Genomic DNA, 26,877 nt, shown 5'->3' with positions numbered 1-26,877 from the left:
GAATCTAAGCCCTTCTTACTTAAGTCTCAGTGTCTGGCACTGTTAACACTGGGCACTTACTTTTCCTTGATAGGCAAAAATCATTTTTTTACTACCTGTGCGTGAGTTTGGTTTCTGGCAAGTCCTAGAAGATGACAGTTAGGAAATGGACCAACAGGTGAAAATGAGAAAACAGGAACTGTCTCTGACTTCTCCAAAGTCACATCTAATGTATATCAAGGACATGTGAGACCATTCCTATGCAATCCATGTAGACAAAAGTTGCTAATACTGTTCATCAAGGATTCTGTCAGGTCAGATAGACAAAGGAAGAGACAGATCCTGTAAGGAAGTGCAGTGATTATCGTTAGCCTTTCCTGTGGTAGTTATATTTGGCCTATATCAGTTTGCACACTTCTCTCTGTCCCAATTTCCTTCTCTTCACGCTTCCCTTCTCCTCCCCTTTCCTTCCCCCTCCACTCCCTGTCCCTTTCCTTTGTGCTCTCTCTTCCTCCCCTTGCTTTTCTTTCCCTCTTTCTTTCCTCTCACTTTTGTCACACCTCCTTCCTCCTGCCTTCTCCAGTTCCCCATCACCTCCAGTGAGTCTGCTTATGAATAAGGCGTGGTAGTCAGCTGAAAAATGCATTACTATGGAAATCATATTAATTCACTTTTTAGAATTAAAATGCAAACAAGTCTGTCCTAGAAGCTGTAAGTAATCATAACATAATAGGCACTGTTCCAGTAGTTTCTCTTGCTCGATGTGCTAAAGTGAGCATGGTACTGGCAGACGAGGTAGAAGGGAGAAATCAAACTGACAGTGCTTTGATTCGGAGACACCATTTTTTGAAAATGTCTTCTCCCTCTTGTTTCACAACTGTTAATTATACTCACTTATTTTTCTCTGATCAGAAGAGTGTTATAGGCCAGGTTCTTCCAAACATATGCCATTATATACAGCTGCTGGAAGAACATAACTTCATTCAAATTATTTTTTTCTGGATTGCTTGGCTATCGACTGGAAATGTCTTATGCTTAGAGGTTCACATTTCCTTTGAAAGGAACTTACAATCATTCCAATGTCTCACAGTTAAAGCAAAATACACTCATCTCATCCTGTGTGCTCATCATGGGGATTTTCTAAACTAAATGATGACAGAGAACCTATGTCAGATGAGATATGACTTACAATTTATATTCTTCACATTTGCTGCAATTTGACTTTGTTATAGGCATGCTATGGGAGATTGTAATAGTAAGAAGATGTGGGGGAAATTTTAAGCATTTTTGGATGCAAACTATGCATGCCTTTAAGGCATAAAAGAATCACTCTACAAATTTTACAAGGAGAAAATTTTCTTCTTTGAAGCAAGCAAATATAAAAAGGCAATTTCACATTCCAGATACATGTGCAGGTTGTAAGACATGAAAAAGGAGATAAATTAAAAGGAAATGACGTACTATAATTCACCAAGCATTAAGAAAGTCATAGCTAAATTTCAGTTTAAAAACATACATTAAGCTAATTTAAACTGATTGGAAAAAGGAATAGTCAATAGTTCAGTTATGTCGCTTTAATTGCAACATATTTCTATGACATGATATATATCTCAACAAGGAGGACATTCTCATGTAAGGAAGAAAAACAGAATAATTTGAATCTAGAATGCCATGATGAGAGTTAGTGTGCTGTACAATAGTGCCCAAGCTCTTGACATTGTCATGTGCAAATGTATTAAGCTTTTTTCATAGCTACCTTGAAGTACATGTAGCCCCTGGGCCATAGGTTAAACCTACCTGTTAGTAGAAGAATAAATTACTGGAAATGTTAATAAGCTAAGTTGTGGTTCTGGTTTTGATACTTATGGTATTAGCAAGAGAATATAACTCTGAACTCCGGTTTGCTCCTTTTGATAATGAAGACAATCATTCACGCCCTTTCTATATTAGTGGCTATTGTTAGCATTCAATGATGGCTGTGCTCAAAAATGTCAGTAGGCTAAGAAAATGCCTGCACATCATTTGTGAGTGCTTTCTACAAAGGAGTTGGTAAATTGAGGTTAATGGCAAGATTATTTGTGAATTTACTAAGTAGTGGTCAGGTCCCAGAATCAACCATATGCAGTTACTGCCATGAGAATAAGAAATACTACTATGCAGCTTTTTCCATATCATGAATAGCTCTGAGATAAAAATAATGCTCCTGTCTAGAAAGCAGTATTCACAGAAGACTCTGTGTTATTGAGGAGAGACCCAAAGTGAAGCAGGTGATGGCCTTCTACCTTTGTATAGGTATGAATCTTCCATGATTCTTGGAACTTGATTGCAGAACACTTCAGGAGGTAGGGGTGTAGGTGCCTTTCCCTTCCTTTCTTCCATTCCTTTCTCTTAGTGAAGCCTAGGATGATTGATTGATCCTACATGATCTTTGAGCTAGACTCTTACTGCACAGCCACATCTGGCATGGAACAAGTGATCTCCCTGCTTTTGTCTTCCAAATGCTGTGATTACAACTTCATGTCACCATACTCAGCTTGCTGAATCCTTATTTTCAGGCTATCCATCCTCCAGAAATCCCTCCTTCTACAACTCACACCATCATGGATGATCTTCACTTTCAGTAACATTTTATGCAAAGCATATTGAAAAAGAACCGTATGCCAGGGAGAAGGCACTTCTCATATACTAAGGAATGCTTATTATCTGAGTCATACCTCATTACCAGCATTGTACTATCCAAGGTATCCTGCTAAGCAACAAATTTATTTCCTCAGGATGGAAGATGCAGACAGGCTCATTACTGCTTGTTCCATTAAATCTCCCTTCTTAAAACTAAGAAACTTTTTTCTCTATTTTCTATAGAGAAACCATGCATTGTACTAAAGCTAAAATGGATCAGGGACCATACTGTGTCACAAGAAGCACATGATGTGGAGTTCTTACCATAGAAAGGAAGGGCTGTAAGTGGCTACCTAGTGAGCACCATCTACCACAGCATACATAACATTTTAAGGAAGAAAATGCTGCATGTAAGCAACTTAGAAAATTTTCTAGTCATTTTCTCCATAATGCTAAAACTTTTTCAAAATACTTCAGGGTAATTTTGACCTTGTGGTTGTAAAGAATTACAGTTCTTTTTCATTAGACCATAAAGAATTTAGAGAATTTTTGGAGGCTTTTCAGAAGGAAGGCCTGAATAGTTACATCCAGTCTTGTGCATTAGGCATCTTCTATGAATTATAGAAAACAAAGATAATGCTATATATTCCCTTCATGTTGAGGCTGTTAAAGTGAGCACTCATATGTCTTGGAGATATTGTCCCAGTGAACTCATTTAATAATGATATGTACTTAGACACTGCTTTGCTCTACAAATAATACTGTTAGCCAAACCTAAAATATTATATTAGTATTTCTGTGCATAACGTTTACTTTCCCACTTACACGCTCTTCTCTGTCATTCTACAAGTATGTGTGTCTAGTTGAATTATTATTGCTTCTCAGTAAAAAGGGAAAATTCAATCATTCAGATAATTTCAAATAACTGCACATTAGGCAATGTACCACTAAGACAGAAGATCAATAATTGGATTGGTTTTATATTTTTTATTGCTACTCCCCTCAACTTTTTACATAGTTGTCCTGCATGACACATTTATGCCCCAACCTAGAGACATACATTGGTAAATTTCATTGATTACCTTAGTTCAGCAAAGAATGTCTTTATTGACAAATGGACTCATCAGCAAGGAATTCAGGTGGCTTCAAATCAATGCCTACAGAACTAGCTAAATCACCTGAAAAGATGTATACTGAGAACACTTGCCCAAATATAACAATGTATTTCACTCGGATGAGAAAAATAGGAAGAGCTATTGTATCCTGGAGACTGAAGTTTTAACTAACAGAAAGTATCCACAGTCAGGAGGAAAGAGTAAGAAAAAAAATGTCACTCAACTTGTATAGAACCTGGACTCTTGGCTATATTCCTAACTTTACATCCAGGGACTAGGAAGATGCCAGTTATCACTATACTTTTAGAGGAACCTGGAAGCAAACATGAAAGCTGTACCATACATATAGGGGGCAGGAATAGAATTTTGAAGGAAAAATAATGTAAGTTTGTGCTCTTTTGTATACTTAAAATGCTTATGATTTTTTACTCTTGCTATAAATAAAGAACTAAACATAGAAGCCAAAGAATAAGGTAATCTCTTTGTTCCATTCAGAACATGGCCCACCACCATGTTTAAAACTTGTCTTGTGGTTTTCTAGCAGATGGTCAATACTTGGTGAGAGTGTACGGTAAGAACATGTTTGACTCTTATACCAAATCATGGTTTGCATTCAATAGTCAATAAGCATTCAGTTTAACATGCTTGCATATTGAGTTCTGGGCATGACAGAGTGCCCTGAAGGAATACAGGCTCCATATTGGTGGAAACAAATGTCTTGATAGTTGAGATAAGTTCTAGGCTCATGTGCATGTGGGTTCATCCTACTATTAAACACAAGACTCTTATTAACATTGCAAACGGGGGTTCTCAGTAGTACTTCTATCCCACTTGGTGTCAGAAATAGTTTTCTGTACCTTCTTCTTTTGGCATTTACTGCCATGCTTTTTGCTTATTATCCTGTGGTCCCTGACTAACTGTTCCATTATTTCCTTATTCTTACATAGTTTTATGTTCTTTTGTTAGAGGAATCTTTTAGAGTCCCATTTGATCATGTTACTGTTCTTTTTAGAATCCAGGATGGGGCTGTAGCTTAGAACTAAGCATAAGCAAATCTATGATTTCAATCACAGCTGACTAAACAAACACATTGCTCAGTAAACCACATATCAGCCTCCTACCCTGATCCTTAAGACTCTGCCTATGGTCCTTGCTGATTAAACAGCTGCCCTGTGGCAGGTCTGACTTGATTCCATGTATATTTCAGTAATATGGAATCTGGTTTTCTCGTGCCTGTCCAAAGATGGTGTGATAATAGGATTCAGAAATATATGCTTTCATAAAGGTTTATTCCCTTACATTGTCCCTTATGAAGGGTAAAGGGCCATATGTCAGCTGATGATTTCTTCTAAAGCTTAAATTTTGGCTTATTATAACTAAGTAAAAAATGTATTATTATTCATGAAGAAACATGCCTCCCAATTAAAGTCATTTTTTTTTGATGCCAATCTTCTAAGGAAGTACAGAGACAATAGGAAAGGTAATCTCAATATGGGCTAGACATGTTCATTTTCCCATTAGAGGAGGCAATGGAAATGGCACTTGGACACTCTTCTCCTGCTGTTTATGGCTTTAAAAGCTCAAGTTTTCTTTCTCCCCACCAATTTGAGTCCTCTTTTCACCCATACTAAAGCAACAATCAAACAATGGCATATGGCATTTCCATGGAAGACAGTCAATACAATAACAGAGGCTTTCTCTCTGTACCATGTGTAAGAAAAAACTTGGGCAATGTGTTTATAGTAGACAGCAGATACTCTGTGTTTCTTATTTTCCAAAGCATACATCAGTGTGCATGCTGCTGATGAAATAACTTTATCATTTGTACACTAGTGTGATCAGTTTTTCTGTCCCTCAGAGCACATTATGCTCGAGGTGAAGAGGCTACACCAATTTTTAGTCCATGTATTTACTTAGGGAATTGTATTCAGCTTCCATATTGGAGAAATGAGACAACTGAAGTGAAATTTCTCTTTGTCATTTTCAGCTCTAACATTTTAACATGCATATGCATGACTCAGAGCTAAGTGTGGAATCTGTCTCCAATAGAAAAATAATAAGCTTGAGTATATTGGTAAATTTTTAGTGAAATGATCTAAAAACTCATTGTAAATATATTCTTTGAGATACCAGTGTGCTTCTGTACATTTGATAAATTGTTTTTATTTTATTTTTTAAATCTACTGAGCCACTTGTATTCTTAATGGCTAATGTTAGAATTGTAGCTGTCTGGAATTTGGACAGCTCTTTTGTACTTAAAACACATATACTCTTTACTCTTGCTATAAATAGAAAAGTAAACACAGAAGTCTAAGAATGAGGTAAAATCTCTGTTCCATTCAGAACATGATCCACCACCTAGTTTCAAGCTTGTCTTGTGGTTTTCTTGCAGATGGTCAATACTTGGCAAGAGTGTAGGGTAAGAATATATTTGACACCTATACCAAAGCTCAATTACTTTCATTTCAAAGCCAGCATATCAATTTAAACATCTTATATCTTTATTTTGGAGATATTTTATTACTAGTATTTATGGGAGATAATCATATTTCTGTGATATAGTCTAGAATTTTTATTAAAATCAAAGCTTGTAAACTTCCTATAAACTCAGGCACATTGGGTACATTTCCCAGAACTTGCTTACTAATGACTCCAAGACAGAACTTCCAGGCTTCATCCATGTATTAAGACAGAAGTTGGGGAGATAAAGGATTTTAAGAAAATTAGCACAGTCGAATTAAACGGAGTACAATGAGAGCAGAGACATGATGATCACTACTCTTTGGCCACTTTCTTCAGCTTAGGGTCAGTGACAAAAGAAATATGGTCATGTCTCTTCCTTCTGCCACTTCAATTCAGATGTGCATATAATGCTCTATAGCTTCTCAGATGTGGCTGATATGTCTACTGCCATACATTTTACAGAGACGAATATGTGCTATGTTATTGTGGATGGAAAGTCCATGATCATCTTATCATATATGAACATAATCTATTCAGACATTTAAAAAGAAAATTGTTTCAGCTTGGATCTAGGAGAAGCACTTTACCATGACCATTTATTTAAATATCTGATTTAAATTTACTATGAAGAAAGTATCATGCTAAACAAAAGAAATATTGGATTTGCAATAAAAATGTCGATATATGGACAATTTAAAATGTATCATGGACAATAACTAGGACATGGTTACTACTGACGCTATGACAAACACACCATGTAAAATTGTTGCACTTCTGTACCTCTTTACATGCTCAAGGCATTCCATTATATAGATATAACAAGCCAAAATATTTGGTATTAAAAATGGAAAAAACACAATTACAATGAAAAAATTCAGCATATGAGTTTCTAAATAGTCACAGACTTGCCAGAAGCATATTAAAAAATTATACCATACTAGCCTTAAGCAGTTTTTTATTAATCTAGTCTCTATGCTAATACAACCAAATGGGAACACAATCTTGGGAATATGAAAGCCAATGTTATTCTATTAACCTTGTATGTTATCCTATTTACTTTCTGGTCTTTAATGAATAAATTAAAATGTCCTGTCTTTCTCTAATTACTGGGTAGTTTTAGTATGACAATGTATGGATTTTATTCACTTACATTCTGTAACTTCAGCAGCCCCAACTCTATCATTTTGTGGGCATTTCAATGAAAGGCAATGACAGATAAAATGTTTACATTAAAAGACTCTATTAAAGTTATTTTGCAGCCAGTTTCAACCTAATCCATCTGCTGTTTCTCTGCCTCTGACAGGCTGACCTCTCTTGCTGTGTTTGCCTTATTGATGTCATTATAGAAGAGGCCTTCCCTAGCCTTTCTGCTGATAACAAAGTAAATGGAAATGTGGTGAAACCTTGGGGAGGTAACAACTTGTTCAGCACAATGAGGGAGAACTGTAGCCAGAAAACAGGAATGATTATAGCGGGGAAGATTATCTGTTGTCACAACAAATATATTCACTACACCATCTCGATGCCAAAAGAAGCAGCAGATAGCACCAGTAAAATGCATTGCATTGTTTTCATTAGCAATTTTTCTACATAAAAACAGGCTTTCAGTTTAAGTTGCCTAATTTATTTAGGAAGTTCAGTATATATGTAAGCAGCTCATGCAGAACCTGCCAGAATGCCCAGGGTTTGCACTCTTAGCAATTTTGTGCCATTTTAAAGTATTTAAAAAATAGCAACCAAGCCAGAGGTAACCCAGCAACAAGTGAATGCTTCATAGATGAAACTAAAATCAAGAATCGCGATTTAAAGCAAACTTTTATATGTGTGAGGTTGTTCTAAATTTACAAAAAAAAATATGACATACAATAATGAAATGAAGGTTAAGACATAAGAAAATATTTTTTCTATAAAGCTGACATGTTGGAGATAGAGCCCTGCTATCATATTCTAGTTAAAAATTACACACAATCTCCAATAACATGCTTTGAATTGGGTACATGTTTCAGAGCATCAGGATAGCTCTTTCGTAACTAAAGAAATTTGGGTATGTTGAAACTACTAAGATAATATATCCAGACATTAGAATGCCTTTGTTCTCAAAGATATTTTGAATTGTTTGGCTATTTTTTTAGATAAATTCAAATAAACTAATACAAACTTTTTTTTTCCAGAATATAGACCAATTTGGCCCCTTTGGAGAATATTTGCAAATTATATACTACCTAATTTATTACAGACTATATGTTTTTGAAACCCTAACAAATATACAACCCCAAGGCTTATCTACAGTTTTTTGGCTAATCCAATTCATTATCTGAAAATTTCCAATCATATTAAGTGTCCTGAATTTCTAAATGGGCTAAATGAAGTCTATGGTTTCAGTCTGATTCATATTAACAAAAAGATAACATTACTGTTAAAATGTCTTAATGGTGATTACTAGAAGCAAATGGGTGTGTGTGTGCGCGTGTGTGCGTCTGTGTGTGTGTGTGTGTGTGTGTGTTTCATGTATATTCTGAGGTGAGTTAGGTTATGAGAGAGCCATGTCCTTATCTGAGTTGGCTACAGATACTGGGCATGACAGAACATCCTGCATCTGGAAGACAGCAGACTACAAGCTTGGAGCTAGGTAGGTCAGAATACTATCAATGCTATCAATCAATGAAATAATAACCTGGTTCTATGAACATATACAGGGCAAGTTTTAGAGTCTGCCACAGTACATTTGAAAAGTCTTTAGAACCAGACAAATTCTAGAGTGCTTAAAACTTTAAAGACATGTGTCCTTATTACATGTTGGAGCATCTTCTGCCAGGAGTGGCATAGCTGGGTACTCTGGTAGTACCATGTCAAACTTTCTAAGGAACCACCAAACTGATTTCCAGAGTGGTTGTACCAGCTTGCAATCCTACCAGCAATGGAGGAGTGTTCCTCTTTCTCTACACCCTCACCAGCATCTGCTGTCACCTGAGTTTTTGATCTTAGCCATTCCGACTCGTGTGATGTAGAATCTCAGAGTTGTTTTGATTTGCATTTCCCTGATAACTAAGGATGTTGAACATTTCTTTAGGTGCTTCTCAGCCATTCCATATTCTTCAGTTCAGAATTCTTTGTTTAACTCTGTACTCCATTTTTAATAGGGTTATTTGGTTCTCTGGAATCTAACTTCTTGAGTTCTTTGTATATATTGGATATTAGCCCTCTATCAGATATAGGATTGGTAAAGATCTTTTCCTACTCTGTTGGATGCTGTTTTGTCTAGCAGCCTTATTTATAATAGCCAGAAGCTGGAAAGAACCCAGATGTCCTTCAACAGAGGAATGGATACAGAAAATGTGGTACATTTACACAATGGAGTACTACTCAGCAATTAAAAACAATGAATTTATGAAATTCTTAGGCAAATGGAAGGAATTAGAAAATATCATCCTGAGTGAGGTAACCCAATCACAAAAGAACACACATGGTATGCACTCACTAATAAGTGGATATTAGCCCAGAAGTTTGGAATACCCAAGATACAATTCACAGACCACATAAGCTTGAGAAGAAGGAAGACTACAGTATGGATGCTTCGTTCCTTCTTAGAAAGGGGATTAAAATACCCATGGTAGGAAATACAGAGGCAAAGTCTGGTGCAGAAACTGAAGGAAAGGTCATCCAGTGACTGTCCCACCTAGGGATCCATATCATATACAGTAACCCAACCCAGACAGTATTGTGGATACCAACAAGTAGTTACTGACAGCAGCCTGACTAATACAGAAGTGGATGCTCACAGACATCCATTTGACTGAGCACAGGGTCCCCAATGGAGGAGCTAGAGAAAGGACCCAAGGAGCTGAAGGGGTTTGCAGCACCACAGGAGGAATAAAAATATGAACTAACTAGTACCCTCAGAGTTCCCAGGGACTAAACCACCAACCAAAGAGTACACATGGTGGGACTAATGGCTCCAGAAGCATATGTATAGCAGAGGATGGCCTTGTGGGACATTAATGGGAGGAGAGGCCCTTGGTCTTTTGAAAGCTTGATACCCCAGTCAGTGTAGGGGAGTGCAGGACAGGAAAGCAAGAGCAGGTGGGTCAGTGAGCAGGGAAAGGGGGGATGCATGGGGGGGTGTTTCAGAGGGGAATAAAATTTGAAATGTAAATAAAGAAAACATTTAATTAAAAAACTTTAAAGACAGCAATTTTAATAATCTTGTCAATACAATTCTGTTGTTTTAAAAAAAAAACACAGTTGAGACTGATTAGCCTGCTTATATTTTAGAGAAGTACAGGGTCTATATCTTTAGATCTTTTATTGAACTGCAAGCACAGCATCAATAACTGCTTCTCAGCTGTAAATGGAAATTGATTTCAGGTTTAACTCCTCATTTTCAGGGGTTCCTTTAATCTCAAGAAATGTAAGAAAAAAGTTTTGACAAAAAGGGAAACAGAAGGTTTAGTCAGGGCCATGCAGAGAACATGGTATATCCCCATTCGTATGCAGCTCACCCTTGACTGAGCACTAGTGAGCTGATCATAGCACCATTGCTTGCCCTGACTGACTGACTGACTGACTGACTGACTTGAAAATGGAAATTCAGTAAGTTTTGCAAGGGGAATTCCAGAGGTAGAAATATATCTGTAATGTCAATACTCTCAGCTGGTTGAAGGACATCAAAACCATTCCATTGACATCCACCTGTTTTTGTTTCTCTCTTTGTCCCTTTCTTTCTTTCAAACACTATATTGCTACAGAAATGTTGACATAAACACTAAATACAAAGCATTGTTAATTATACCAATGTTGTTCAATATGAACTCTCAGTGGTATTTATATCTTATTTGGAATTATTTTCTGAGGGAAACAGTGGAAATATGGCATTGCATAGGCCTCTAAGACTATTTCTGGGGGCAGAGAAGGAACTATTTCAGAAAAGGAAGAGACAAACTGAATTCAACATGTGTGATTCAACTGTCCATCTATATCAGTTCTTGGAAGAAAAACTTCCAGAGACATGTAATTTTCTGGAGGACTTGATACAGTGTCATTGATGACCTTATTCCTGGAGACGCTGACTTAAAAGTTGTCAGGACTCAAGGGAGTTAAGGTCATCCACACTTGACAGATATCTTTGAATGCCACATAGGACATTTAATCTAGTTCTTAGTAAAGTCTATGGACACCTAGGCCAAAAGGAAGAGTAATGTTTATCCTCTTGTATATCTAAGAGAGAATTTCAGTTAATGCTAAATGTGTCACGAGGAAGGATAACTACATACTTGTCATACTTAGAGTTTTCCACATACTTTCTCATAGCTAAGCTTTGTCTGATCTTCACAATACTACTTTGAATTAGACAAGACTATTTTATCCTAATTCCTATTCAGGAAATCTGAGAATTCAGGATGTTTGGCAATTTCTCCAAATGTGATATAATTAGTATGTATGAAGTAGGACTTATCAGACTTCTTCATTCCAGAAACTACACTCCTAATGATTACACTTTTAATTTCTCACGGCTAAGCATACACAGCTAAAAATCATTAAGACAAGACACATATTTTTCATTCAAGTTTGCCACATGCTGAGTATTTTTCATGTACCTAATTCAGCAGTTCTCTTTATCTTCCCACTCTTTATAAGAAAGGGAAAGTGGAGAGACTTAGCATTTCAAAACACTCAAGACTTTGTAGCCATAACAATGATAACATGTAAATTGATAAGAACCTGCTATGCCCTAAGCTTTAGTGTCATGTTCTTTGATATGTATTGGTCCATTTTTTTCATTGAGTTTACTATTACTCAATGAGTAGGTAGCACTGTTATCCTTATTTTATAGAAACTAGATCTTTTGCTAGAATTCATTCAGTTTTAAAGTGATAAGACTAAAGAACACACATGGTATGCATTCACAAATAAGTGGATATTAGCTCCGAAGCCCTTAATACCCAAGATACAATTCTCAGACCACTTGAAGTTCAAGAAGAAAGAAGACCCAAGTGTGGATGCTTTGGTCCTTCTTAGAAAGGGGAACAAAATACTCACAGAAGCAAATATGGAAACAAACTGTGGAGCAGAGACTGAAGGAAAGGCCATCCAAAGACTGCCCCACCTAGAGATCCATTAAAATTTAAGGTTGCAGCTGTCAAAATCAATGTAGAATTTTTGCTTTGTTTTTGTTTTATTTATAAATGTGATGCTCTTGTTATTGGCATATTAAATGCAGAAAGCAGAAATGACAGACATTGCCAATGAAGGGTATGTTTCCCATTTAGTATGCAATCCATACTCTGCTTGTACTTGGTAAATGCACAGCAAGCACCTCAGAAATAGCTGTGAGATTGAGCTAGTGCAGGGAGTCCTCTCCGTGTGCTTGTTCTTGATAGACCACCAAAACTTAAAACCATGCAAGATTTATATAGCATCAAAATTGCCTTCTGTACTCCATATTGTGTGGCATAACCAGACAAACTGTACATATGGGAAACAGTGCAGAGGCCATTGGTATATGTATATATATATATATATACATACATATATATATATGATATATATACACATACATATATAAATATACATAATGATATATATATATATATATATATGTCATTGCTGTTAGAGGGACTTAATTGTGCTGTTTTACTTTTTAAAACCAAGATGTCCAATCTCATCTTGTTTAAAGAAATCAGATTACAATCATCTCTTCTGGGGAGAAAATACTAGAAATTATTCAGAACAGAAGAAATTAAGGATGACTGAAAGCTTTTGTTGAATGCACAATGCTGCAACATGCAGGGATTCATTCTCAGCTCCACTGTTCAATGGTATGTCTGGGAGAAGAAAAGGAAGCAGTGACATTTACACCCAAGTTATTGCTTGAAAAAGTTAAGCTTCATCCTGGAGTCACCCAATGGACATGCCACCCAGATGCAGCAAGTAGTTCAAAAGTCAGAAAGACAATGCTCTATTGATTATTGATGAGCAGTATTTGTGTACAGAAAATAGAGGGAAATTAAATTGGTTTTGAAGAGCTCAACATCTCTCTGCTGTAGCTTTAATGAAAGTGACAGTTGATTTCATCTATTCCCAAACACTGCTCATCTTTGTTTCTTTCTCTCTCTGCAAAAGGAAAAGGTTGTGTTTATGAAAGCTATTCTAGTCCTTTGTGCTCCACCCCCTCAAGCTCAATGCAAAGCTCTAAGGTCCTCCTACCTGGTAAAGCTCATTGACTGTGCACTGTGTGGTCAAGGTCTTCACAGGCTCAAGGTCATCTTCATCACTGCTCAGCTTCAAGTCGTCCTCAAGCATCCTGAAGTAAATCAGAGTGGCATTTGTGTTACAAAATATTTTGTCTAAATTATCCTCAGATTTATCTTGTAATGAGAATAAAAATATTGATACTAGAATCTGACAGCTGTACAACTATAGAGGGAACCAAGAGTCTTTCAACTAATTAGATAGTTGGAGCTCTTGTAGTTATAACTTCACATACCTTTTATTGCTACCTTACCCTAAATCAAGGGACAAATAGATGTTTTCATCATCTCCAGAGATGGCAGGAATCTATATAAAAGTATAATAAATGCACTGGTCGAGCACTACAGGGTGATGGGGGATTGCTTCTCTATAGACCAGTTTATTTGACTTCTAGGCAGGAAGGTGGGCAGGAATGATAGTACTGCTAAGCTGATCTGGGGTCTACTAGGAAAGACTGTTGGGGCTTTCTGGATGACAGAGGTCAAAGAAACCTTCACTGCCTCTCTGTATGGGCAGCTCAGTAACCACACAAGATCTGGGCTAGAAATGGCTAGTCATTAACTTTTTGATATATGCCCCATCTCTTGTTGTAAAATATGATTAAAGAGATATAAGCCAATGCTATGTATAAGAAGTTCTTCTTTTCTAAAACAAGGGACTTGGAAAATAGAAGAGGTCTATATATTGGTGTAGCACCTTCAAAACTGTTTATTGGTCACACAAAGCCTTTAGTTTTGTCAAGAGTATTAACTTGAATGCCATATGTCTCTGGTATCTTCAGGTTGGCTCTAGATCGGGGGGGCAGCTTATTATCTTAAAGTTCAACTTGCATATCCTTCAAAGACCATTTTCTGTTCATCTTTTTATTTTATTAAATATGAATTTAGATCTTATCATCACGATGCAAGTAGAGGAAACCTCAGTTGTTCTGGACCAGTTCCCAACTTCCAGGCATGCTCTGCTCCTTTAAAAAAATTTTTTTTTCTTTCCAGGATCAGCATCAAGCTTAACTCTAAAGCCAAAATTCTATTCCTCAACTCTGGAAATCATACACTGTGCCCTCCCATGGCTCATTCAGGCTTTTATTCCTTTACAAAATTTTTCTAGAAATAATATTCTTAAAAAAGAATCTCTTCCCACAATCCACTCAGTCAGGATGAGGGACAGAGGGAGGAGCATCTCCTGGGACCTGGATTCCAGGCTAGGCTCTGTGATGCCTAGACTTAAGCATGTCTGCCATTTTTTCTTTGTAATATGGTGCTGGTGGAGGTGTGTTTCCTGTCTCTGTACTTCCAGAATAAGGGAAGACTGCAGGCTTCAGGCCACAGAGTCAGCTAAGCAGGTCGCATAGGGTTTCACACAGACTGAAGTGACCATAGTGGCACAGTTTTCCACAGTGCTTATCTCATTCCCATCAGTCCTTAATGCTCATGTGGCTGACAGGGTGCATTTGATTTACTTCCATTTTCTTTATAGCATCTTTCTAGAAAGAACAGAGTCTACCAACTTCATTTTGGAGACAAGGAAGGAAAGATTGAGATAGGTGAACTACTTCCCTCAAGGTCACACAGCTAGTTAGTATAACATCAAACCTAACATTGCCATTTCTGGATTCCCCTCTGTGTTATGTATCTGTAGGAAGAAAGATAAAAGGGGAAATGAGGTTTCTGATTTTATTTAGCATGAAATGTTATTTTAGAGAACTTATTCAATTGTTGGAAAGGACTTCATGTCACGGTGGGCATGTGATAATTCTCCAAAGAGAGCATAGCTATCCCATCCCCAATGGAGACATTGAGATCTAAACAACAACAACCACAACTAATATAAAGGATGATTGGTGAAAAGGGCAATTATCTGGTTGGTTTTAGATAAACTAATTTTGCAGAATTTTTGACTGTTCGGCAAATAATTAATAGCTGTTTTCAAGATAATTGAAGAGAAAATATGTATCTTGACATTTCTTTTAAAGTTTTAGTTTTGTGGCTCTAAACAAGCGTCTCAGGAAATGACGACTCTATTACTTTTACAGACTATAGAATCACATACATTTAAACTATCTATGCTTCTAATTGTAAAATAGTTTGCTCTGCATATGCATATGTATGGGCTAAAGTATGTTGAAGTGGTCAGCATAATGAATTACCCAAGATTCATCTATTCGTAGTGGCCAATTTTCTATGTCAAGTATAGTGCTAAATATTTGATTTGTAACACAGAATTTAATGCCTGCAAGAAGGCTATGATGAAAATCTGTTGCTAGTGACACTTCTTAAATGGGGTCTAAAGATGTTACAAAATGTTTTTATGACTACACAAGTAGAAGCCATGGAGGCAAACATGGGACCCAAACCATCTGCAGCCACCATTTAAGAGTACATGTTTTCCTAGAGGACACAAATTATGAAGAATGGTACATTAAATTCTATCAGACACAAGAACAAAATGAACTCAAAGACTATATTATCATAAAATGACCACAGGTTAATCATACGTGTGGGCATATTGTCTGAGTCATTATGATATCTAAGGCATGTGTACATCCCTTGTTTCGTTGTGAGCAATATCAATCACAAGTGGAGCTAGTACTGCAGATACTTGACAAAATCATAAAATTCATTTGAGAAGATGTCAGCAATCTATGGATAAACAATAGTAATTCAGGAAATGTGTACTAGCATCTCAAAGTTGGATCTAGAAATGGGCTCATGACTTTTATATTACTTTCCTCACGGGTAGAATGAGACCCCTGGGACAGAGACTCAAATTTGGGTTATTTTACTTCCTAAAATATAGCCTATGATTTTAATCATGGAAATGAAATGTTCTCCAATTTATAATTATGAAAATAGACAGATGCTGGTACAGTTTTGTTCCTTAGGACTTTTAAAGAAAATGTTATTTTGAAGTTATCCTGTGCTTTCCAGTGTCTTCTATTTGCTTGTCTTAGGGATGTGGGGTAAGGGATTATTTCACTCAGATTTTAGACTTTAAGCTAAGTTTAAGAACCACAGACTTTGGTCCATCTAACTATTTTGGGATCTTCTGATTACTTAGATTGTCATTGGCATACTGAGTACCAAGAGCTGATGGCAATCAGAGTAAGATCCTGATAGCTCAGTTACATCCCACAGCTGGGCTTGGGGATAATCACATGAACCAAAGAGTTATGGGATACTTTAGCACTTATGCTTTCTCAAAGTCTCACTCTGTACCATCTTCTGGAATAGTAATTTGGCTCCTTGTAGCTCTGTGCCTTAAAGGACTTTTCCTCTTAACAAAGCAATCTTGAGGGAGTACAAGCAGTTTCATATTACTCAGCTGATAGTATATTTGTCCTATCTAGTGGTCTACATTGCTTGGTAAAAGGTAGAAAACTAATTAAGAAGTGGTGATATTTTTCAGAGTATCAAGTTTGCTTTCCCAGGGTGAAGGTTTTGTGGCTTTTCGTCATATCTTCTGAGGAAGAACTTTATCTAATTTCTAAGATTTTAAATTATAAGTTTCTGATTCAATGATTATCTCACTGGGAACCTTGAGGAGTCTCAGTTTGAGGATCAGAGAAAATGGTAATTGGTTTGGAAATGAGTATTATATTTTATGAAAGCCTCAAAGATCTGTCAAGTAGAGCTCTAGGGCCAAGTCCCTCATTGACGGCCAAAAGCCTGTATCTGCCCCAGATGTTGTACCTACCATGTACATGTAGACCTGGAAAGATTATATTCTATAACTGATGGATTACTACAAATTGCAGAAAAAAAAGGCATCTCCAAATATTTTGATGGCTTAGCATGAGAACAAAGCAATGTCTCCTAGAGACTGTCTACTCCAGATCCTTTCTAAATTTCTGAACTGATGAGTGAAGTAAAGTTTTATTGGCCTAAGCCATTCCCACTCATCATGTATTGTTTCCGGTTGCTTACATGTCATAATGGTCAGGTTGACTAGTTGCAACAGAGATGAAAACAAGTAATATTTGCCTTTGCTTGGAAAATGTTTTCTGATTTTCCACATTAAGTCAACGTTTTCTGAATTTTTAAGGAAAAAAATCTTCCTATACAAAGTGAAATCTTTCCCCCAAATCTCAAATAAAAGTATTTAAAATCAGGATTTCCTTATATAGCCTCAGAGCTAAGTGGAACAGGTTTGAAATGAATTCATTCAATAAAGTATCATATTGTGGAAATAATTATGGCTTTATAGGTATGGTATAGGATTTATTAAGAAAGCCCAACCTTGTTACTTAGCTTCTTTGAACTTCAGTTTACTCTTTTGCTCAATGGGGATAAAAACATGTGTCTCAGAGATGTAGTTACTATATGATTAATATATTATTTCACCTTTTCCAACTCCTTCCATGCCATCCAATACCTCTAAAATCCATGACCTTTTGTCTTTTGTTGATCTCTTTCTCTCTCTCTCTCCCTCTCTCTCTCTTTCTCTCTCACACACATATTATAAATATATAACTACAACCTGCTGGGTAATTTTAGTATTATTCATATGTATATGTGTTTAGAGCTGATCACTTGGTACTGGATAACTGAATAGGGAAATGATCTCTGAGGAACATTGATTCTCCTTCTCTCAGAAATCATTAATTCCTTTTGTATCTTCATCTGGATGTTGGCCCTGTGAAATGTCCTCATCCATGTTGCAATGTCAACTGGTATGAGACACTCCATGGCCAGTTGTTCTCTGTATTGTGACCAGTTGTAACTTTATATGATAGTTTCTATTTACTACAAAGGGAAGTTTCTTTGATGCAGAATGAGAACTAAACTTACCTATATGTGTAAAACATCCTAAACAAGATAGCTGATCTTCCATTCTTCAGTGGAACACACAAGTCATCTATAAAGAATTTCTCAAGCATCACATTCATGCAAGTGACATTGTCTTCATTCATACATTTAATGGGCATGGGGATTTTGGAGGAGTTTGCTTGAAACAAAGAATATAAGTTGAGAAGAAGAAATTTTCATTAAGAAAAATTTCTTAGAACAGGGTAGTTACAGGCTAGGTAATAGAAGGTAGTAGTAGGTTTTTACTCTCTAATTTGAATATCTGATAACTCCTCCTTTCCCCACTTTTTGGCAGTACTCCTTCCTGTCTCAGCCTCCCAAATGCTGGGTTTTAGGCATTATCCATCAGACTCAGCATAACTGCTATTGTGCTCAGATAATATCCTTTAGGATCTTTGATTCCTGGTCTGCACTGCTTGTAGTACTCACTTGTTTCTTTGGAAACAGGCCTGAGTAGCTTTATTTTAATTGAAAGAAAATTTCATGTGAAAAGAGCCACCACTGTGGGGTTGTCTTTCTCAGACTTTCTTAAGTCTCTGAGAGCTCCCAGAGCTGATTATAGAGAAGAAACCTTTGTGCATACCTCTAAAGTACCTCATGATCAGAAGGTACTTTACTCATCTCTCCAGATCAGCTTCTAATTATTATAAGATTAAGAAAAGAGCTCCTTTGTAGAGCTGGTCCATTCGTTAATCTCCACCTAGCCAACTCCTCAAAACAGCTGAAAAATTTAATTGCTGTTAAGGACACTACAACTCATGTCTGCTGAAAGCCACTTCACCTGAAATTAAACTCACTGGTGGCTAGGGCCACTACTTTAGTTGCATCTGCAAATTCAAAGCCACTGACAACTGAACAGTTTAACTTGGAATGTTTCTAGAGAAAGGCTGCACACAAGAGCTATTTACCTGCATTGATAAAGCAGGCAGCATTTATTTTATGCTGATGCGTAAAGAAATTACATTTCATTTCTGATTGTTTAAGCAAAATATTCAGACTTGACAATTTAAGTTCAACTAAATTTTAACAACATTGTTGCTCAATTGTTTAGAAAAATTCCACCAGATTTGTATGCTCAGCTCTTTTTGCTGCCAATAAAAGTGACTCTTTACACTTCAAAGTACAAAGAGGTAAATTGCCTCATAACCCACATTGACAGAGCTTCGTTCGACTCTCTGCAATGCTACCTGTAACACATAGTGAATATGCATATGTATAAGACAGGACAATGTCAAGACAAGACTTGGCTAATTAAACTGGTAAAGCCACAAATAATTATTTTCACACTTAGACTGTTTACTACTTACATGGTGAAAGGTAGGAAGAACAGTGGAAGTTACCTGCTCCTTTTAGATACTTGGATTTACATACCCAAAGGGGTGCACCAAATTCCAAGTGGCTCTGAGAAAACTTCAGAGTGAGTTCTAGAATAGTCTGCAGCTGGGCTCTTCTGAGCTTGAGCTCAGCAGATTTTTATGTGGTACTTCTATTCTTCAAGGACAGGGCAGGCTTTGTATTTCTGGAGAATCTGAGAAGCCATAGAAAACTGTCCTATGACATCCTCCCACATGAAGTAAGAAGTCAAGTGAGAGATGGCCCTGAAGTCTTTGTCTTCATTCTCTGAGAAGGGAGAATCACTAAGTGTTCCACTGAGATTCAGATTAGGTGCAGCTCAGGTTGCTGACTATGTAGCCTATCTGTATACCTTCAGTTTCCAATGTTGTATAGTAGACATGTTTCCCATGTCACCACACATTCGTATCAGTTGGTAACTACATCTTACTGGATCTCCTTTGTAGATTCATGCTAAACACATATATACATTTCTCAGGGCAAATGTGATGATCATATTTAAGTTCTATCAAAGACTAGAAAATTTATTATTATATAGGAAATAAGATCTAATAGATTTGTTTTTTTTTCTGTTAAGGATGATATATGCTAAGATGGCATAGTTTGTCATGCAGCACTCCTTCAAGTCCTAGGATATATACTGGCAAGAATTAGCCAATATTCTATTACCTTAGCTTACCAACATTCCTTTCTGCAAAAGTACTTCACCAGTGCTACAGTTTCTGAACATAGACAGTAAAGCTCCTGGTTTACGAAATCACCTTAGTCTTCAGTCAGATAGACCCAAGCACAAATCTTCACTAGCCAATTTACTTATTCAAACCCCTCTAACTCTTGAGTGCCTAAGTGAACTGGGAGCCATGATATACCACCTTATAAGATAGTTGCAGATAGTAAATAAGCTATTCAATATCAAACCCTTACCATAAAAGAATTGGCCAGTCCTTGTCATTTCTTCTGATTATTGGTTCACAGTATTTCAGTTTAAATTATAGTCAATACATCAAATACAATTCTGTTTTTTTTAAAAAAATGAATTTCATGTTCAAATAAAACCTGAATGGAGAAGAACCACACCCTTTCACATACTGTTACACATCAGAAACCTAAGTAAATCATTCTTTATACAGAAGTGTCACAGGATTTTCCCTGTTCAATTACATTAGTGTAGAGGGGGTCTGTGATTGGACAGGGAGAATGGAGGCAGAGCTAAGAATTGCAGAGACAGGAAACATCTCAAGGTAGGAGAAAGAAGATGCCTGTGAACGTGAACTTGCATGGCATTTACCAGCCATAAGTAGATATGATTTCACAAGGTTAGAAATATTGGGATAAAGCTTTTATCATTATCAATTGGCTCTGAAATTGTTGTATTGGCATCTTGTAAATTGTGATTTTATTGATACATAAATCTTATTGGTTAATTAAGTCTTGATTTTACCGGGTTACTGGGTACTGTGATATGTAACCGAGAGGTTGACAGTCCCATTTAGTTACTGGAATGTGGGATTGCTGACTACATGGGTGAGGAAGTATTAGCAGCTCCTGGGACAAGCAAGCCAGATGCTGTTGGGGCTAGCTGGAGAGAGATGATGGAGGCAGGAGCACAGGGCCATGGTCTGTTGCACAGAGAGATGGTGGGCTCAATTTTTAATATTTTCCATAACACAGAAGGAAACTTTATATTATTTTTTCAAGTCTTTCAATTTTAAAAGTCTAAGTCTATACAAAATGCAATGGAATTTTAGACCACAAAATATATTAACCAACCACATTTCAGAAATTCACAGTTTAAATAGTTTTGTTGTTGTTTTACATTGTCATTTTGATTTTTAAATGTTATTATTCTCTCATATATTACATTCTGACCACACTTTCAAATGAGTGGAAGAAGCTGATAGTCAAAATAACAATACACACAGAGTAACATCTAGGTGAACTCAACTAAGGCAATCCTCTTAAAACTCTTCACCAAAGTGAGACTTGTTTTAAGTATAAAGTTCTCTGTATACTCTCCATACACTGGTTGTCAATAGTATCTTACTATTATTATTATTATTATTATTATTATTATTATTATTATTATTATGTCATAGCAATAATCTAGAGAATATTGAACACAGAAAATAATAGCATCTAAAAGAATAACCAAAGGGATCATGGTAGTTTGTTTTTTCTTAGCCTGTCTTTATCACTGTAACTGGAAAAGAAAAGTAAAATCAAGGCTACCAAAGGCTCAGAGGGCAGAAACAAGAGCAGACTACAAGCACGCGGCAAAGCAGTCTGAAGAAAGAGAAAACATATTCTATCTCATTTAGAGAAAAACAAGCTAGGAGATGCTGGGCAGACACAGCAGGCATTAAGACCCAGCATGGCACTTTTCTTGTCTCCCACCTGTAGAAAATAAGATCCCTCTCTATAATAACAAATTCAACAGACTGGTGAAATTGAAGCAGTTGTTGCTATATGCTTTGCAGAAAGGGACTTCAGCATAGAGAAAAAGCAAAAATACCTGATGTAATTATTTAATGCAAGACAATGGTTTTTAAAATCCCCTGATCATGAGAAATTCCTGAACCCTTTTCCCATCTTTTGGGCCTTGCCTTAGTTCCAAATTCTTCATCCTATTGGTTTAAGATGTAACACTTTATCTAATGAATAATTTGGCCTTGAGACTGCTACTTTTTCTGAACATGTACTCAGGCACTTAGCATGCTGCCTGCAACTTTCCAACTGTTAGAGTTCTGAGACCAGCAAGTATCAGCCCATAGCTAGAGGAGAGGAAGGGGCCTAGCTCTTCTTGCTCATCTGTAACTCTGAAAAACTCTAAGCACACCTCAAACTGAAAATGGACACAATGATTTATTTCTTACATGCTCAAACAAGCTAATACATCATTGTTTCTAGCTGTTGCTAGAAATACTGTCTGGGACCTGGTAATCTATCATTTGGTTTTAAGTTGGGATCTGTGTTTTCCCAAGACTTCTCCTTGGGATCCAGCAAATTCAGATAAGACTTAACCTAGGCCAGATCAGTCACTTGGCCAAGGGACCACTCCCTAGATAGGCAGGCTCACCTGAAGCTATGCTAAAGAGATAGATGAAATAAGTAATTCTTGAATTAGGGGCTTAGAGTTTCATCAAGACCAAACCACCCCTAGTGACTTATCATAACAATAATTTACTGTTATTAGAGATTTCAGAACATCTGCATATGCTGGGTGAGTTTGAAGAAAAAGAAATGGAAACATAAAATAAAGGGAGAAGATAGCCAGAAATATTTTTACCATCAAAGGTAGCTTGCCTGCCAAGGGCCAATGTTCTATATTCTTTTAAAACTAGCCAATCATGGAAGACTGTGAGGTCAGCTACCAGCCAATGGTGATAGGACACATTCACAACCTGCATTAGAATAAAAGGCAAGTGAACACCTCTATCCTGGTGTCCTCACTAGCCCAGTTTGGGAGGTAATGCTAAGCTAAAAATGTTAAACTAATGTAAACAGTTTTGAGATATTGCATACAAATTTTACAAAAACATCTTAAGGGGATGAAAAGCCATACTTTCCGTTTTCAAAAACAATCAAGCATTAAAGCACACTCTCATTCTACTGACACTCATGATTATCTACAAGATTCATAAATATAGAGATGCCGGTTAATGTAACTGAAAATTTGATCACACTGTTTTAACAAAGTAAGAATTGTTTTACAAGGGGCTCCACAATGTCTCCACTATATTTCTCTAAGTAACATTCTAAGACATGCATTCTCCTGGAGAATTCAATGTTTATGCTGAAGCACTTGGCTGCCAGGCCATTTTTGCATTGGGCTGTAATACAGAAGAATTTTCTGAATATTTTGAGTAATGGGACTGATATAATTTAATGGCTCCTTCTGTGCATGTTAAATGAGTTGCATGATATATTAAGCTTTTGTAGGAGACTTGTTTACACTACAAATTGTAGTACATGGCATAATCACATTGAAGCAGAATGCAGCCATGTTGAGTCATTCTGGCCATTCTCTTTCCAAATTCCACCTCAGTGCAAATGAATTCTCTGTGGCTCATCAACACAACTTAAGTTTTTCTAAATGCAATGGTTTTTTTGTGCTACATGAAAGGCTAGCATCATAGTACTGCCTCTGAGCTCTACAGAAGGACTGATCAGGAGGTCTGAGATAGGTGAGTTTTCTGTGCTGAATGTAAAGCTAGCATCTTAGTACTGCCACTGAGCTCTAAAGAACGACTGACCAGGTGGTCTGAGAGCACTCAAGATAGGGGATGGTTTACTATGGAAAAGTGACATTGGTAGATACTGTTGTGCTAATGGATTAACAGAAGTCCAACTTTCTAAATTCAATTCACGTCCCAGTAATGTTCTAAACTTTGCTGTAACCTGATAATTCCACCTATATATCTATAAAATGCCAAAATTTGCAACCTTCTTTTATTCTGCAAATATAAAGTCTTCCTTCACTAAACTGTGTTAGAACTTGCTGTCAGATGTGACCAATGTGAACCCACGTTGCCAAGTTATGGTCATTCACATCAGGCTATAAAAAGAACTATCTCTGTTCACTTTGAGGTAAGAGCTGTGTTTTATATTGGCAGGTTAGTGGCTTTTTAAGAATATAGAAAAGACAGCTCACTTCCTCTGATTCTCACCATCATATCCCCTTATCAGGACACAGCCATACTAGCACTTTGATCTTTCATTTCCTGACTTCCAGAACTTTAAAAAAATATATGTTTATTGTTTAAGTTTTCTGTGCTCATTCCTATTGTCTTGACCTAAGGCAGACAAAGAAATGGCCAACATTATTGGTCTTCTGAAAACAAACATAAATTGCAAAACAACACAAATGCTCATCAGCTGATGGGTACATAAACATCATGTGTATTAGCCATACAATAGCACGTGTCTCAGTTATAAAAAGGAATGTAGCTCTGAAATAACAAGTTAAAGAGGCTCCTCCAAAGTCATGCTAAGTGAAAGAAAGCCACATGTTGAATGAATGTGTATGAATGTGTGTTTAGTGTGTGTGCATGTGTATGAGCATGACCACATATTAATTGATTATATTTAATGTAAGTGAACAGGTAGACGCAGAAAGTCATAAGGACTCTGGTTGTCAGAAGATAAACCAAGGAGTGGCCACTAATGTTTGAAGAATTCTTTGAGCTGGTAAAAATGGAGTTTGAAAATGGTGCTTGTTCATACTGCATGAATATACTAAATAGCACTGAATTATATACTTTCAAGTGGTGAGATTTATCGTATTGCATATCAAAAAGGCTGCTTGTAAAATTCTGACACACAGCTGGCCAGGACAGGGAGGAGAGCTAGAATGTCAACTCATACATTCCAGCTGCCATATCCCTGCTCTCTCTACTTGCTGCCCTGCATGACAGAGATTGGCAGATAGTCTCAGATGCACTCTGACATTTATAGAGAAAAGTAGAAAAAAAGGAGCTACTTTGCCTGTATAATCTCTTTCTCTCACCATTTTATACATTGAAATTGCAATTGATGCAGCCACCACAAGCCTCACTGAGGGAAAAAACAGCTTTGTCTTTTCTGAGTAAGATAAAGCACTGCATTAAAGATGCAGCTGTTTGGATGGCATGCATACCAAGCCAAGATCTCATCCACAGAGACTCATCTACCCTTCTTGACTTTGGAATCTTCAGACCTGAAGCTAAGGATGAAAGAAATTTATGTAATCACTGGTCCCTTCTAGACAGTACCAATTTCCTGTGCCTATGCTCAAGAAGCCTACAGGCAGGCATGCATTTAACACAGAATGACAACGCTCATGAGCTGCTTTAATTGGACCACAGGGATGAGAAGAGGAAACCCACATTTTAGCAGAATAGTGGGATGTGGTTATGGATTTCGCAGTCGTACCAAGGGATTTCCAGAGCACAAGTGTGACAGGCTTGCTTCTATCTCAGCACAGCAAAGGTAAATGTCTGCCCTGGTTTTTGGTGTGGCTGCCTGGATGGTAGCAGTTTGTCCTAGCCTTCCATCAGCTAATCCATTTTCCAGGCTGTGACACTTGGGATTAGATTGCCTTACTCTTATGAGGGCCCAGCACCAAGAGTACAGCACCTACATGAATGCAAACACAACAGATTCCATTTAAACTGAGTTCCTTGAGCCTGCTCTAACCTTCACAATCTCAGATTCAATATTTTAAAGTTGTCCATGATATTCTTTTTCATGCAGAGCAGATTCCTCCACAAAGGCATACTCCAAAACCCAGCAACTGTGTTTCTACTGATTATCAGCATTGTAAACTCTTCACCTGCCTTGCAACTCTCTACAGACTTTGTTGTCATCTCCCCCACTGTGACCTTGCATTCCCAGCTCTGGACAAAGTATACACCCAAGGAAACTTGGAGGGATGATGTCTTGTCCACATTCCTCCTCTCTGTGACTGTGAAGGTCAGAGTCCCTTCAGTCTGGGACCAAGTAGGGAACACTCAGTTGTGATACCATGAAGCTACAGAATGAACTCCCACAAGGAAAAAAAATGATGGTCTGAATCCAGGAGCAATTAAGAACATAATAGAATAAATAGAACTGTTTACAAAGAATGTGGGATCAACTCCTGTAAATATTGTCATTACAAGGAAAAGGAAAGTATATCATTTTCTTAGAAAATTTTATCAATTACCTAAGCAGTACTAGGGCAGACTTTTCTTAACTGAGTAACTATAGTAACTCTTATTGGGTAAATTACCACTTGCAGATGCCTTGAAGTTAGCTCCTTAACCCCATGCCATTTTGAGAGATTAGGGAAGAAGGGAGCTCATGGGGGATTTGGAGACAGGAGAGGGGGCTGTGGTGTGTAAGTGTCTGACTACGCTATAATCTGAGAGTCATTAGAATTTGCAAATTTGGGAAGCAGTATTTTTAGCATTTGAGCTGTGCTGTCTACCTTCACATATTGAGTTCCACCCCCCTGTACCTTGCAATATAACCTGTTGAGAAGATAGGGTTGGAAGGCTTTACAGTAGACTCTAGGGCAAAGAAACGGACAGGCATACAAGGAAGATATGAAGAGAAACAGGGAGAAGCCAGCCTTGGGCACAAGCCTAGAAGAGAGGAGTCAAACACATCCTTGTCTCACAGCCCTCATAGACAGTATATCCTATATTAATGCCTTGTTTTTTATATTCAGAGCCTGGAGAATTGTGAGATAATATATCACTATGATTTTGTGTGGGGAGCCGCAGCTGCCACCCTATACATATATATTGAACACCTGGTCTCTGGCCAGAGCAGAG

At 37.2% G+C, this 26,877-nt stretch overlaps 1 protein-coding gene across 1 annotated transcript in view; it reads right to left on the bottom strand.

The window, feature by feature from the left end:
- The window catches only part of Aff2 (AF4/FMR2 family member 2), a 328,595-nt gene that overhangs the window by 93,639 nt on the left and 208,079 nt on the right, over positions 1-26,877 (bottom strand). The window contains exon 7 of the mRNA XM_031388369.1: positions 13,380-13,476. Within this exon, the coding sequence (XP_031244229.1) occupies positions 13,380-13,476 (97 nt within the window). The remainder of the gene's footprint in view (positions 1-13,379; positions 13,477-26,877) is intronic.

Source organism: Mastomys coucha, chromosome X, assembly GCF_008632895.1.
Source record: "Mastomys coucha isolate ucsf_1 chromosome X, UCSF_Mcou_1, whole genome shotgun sequence".
NCBI classification, from domain to species: domain Eukaryota; kingdom Metazoa; phylum Chordata; class Mammalia; order Rodentia; family Muridae; genus Mastomys; species Mastomys coucha.
The sequence above is the reverse complement of the archived record's forward strand: the minus strand, read 5'-3'. Positions and strand labels throughout refer to the sequence as shown.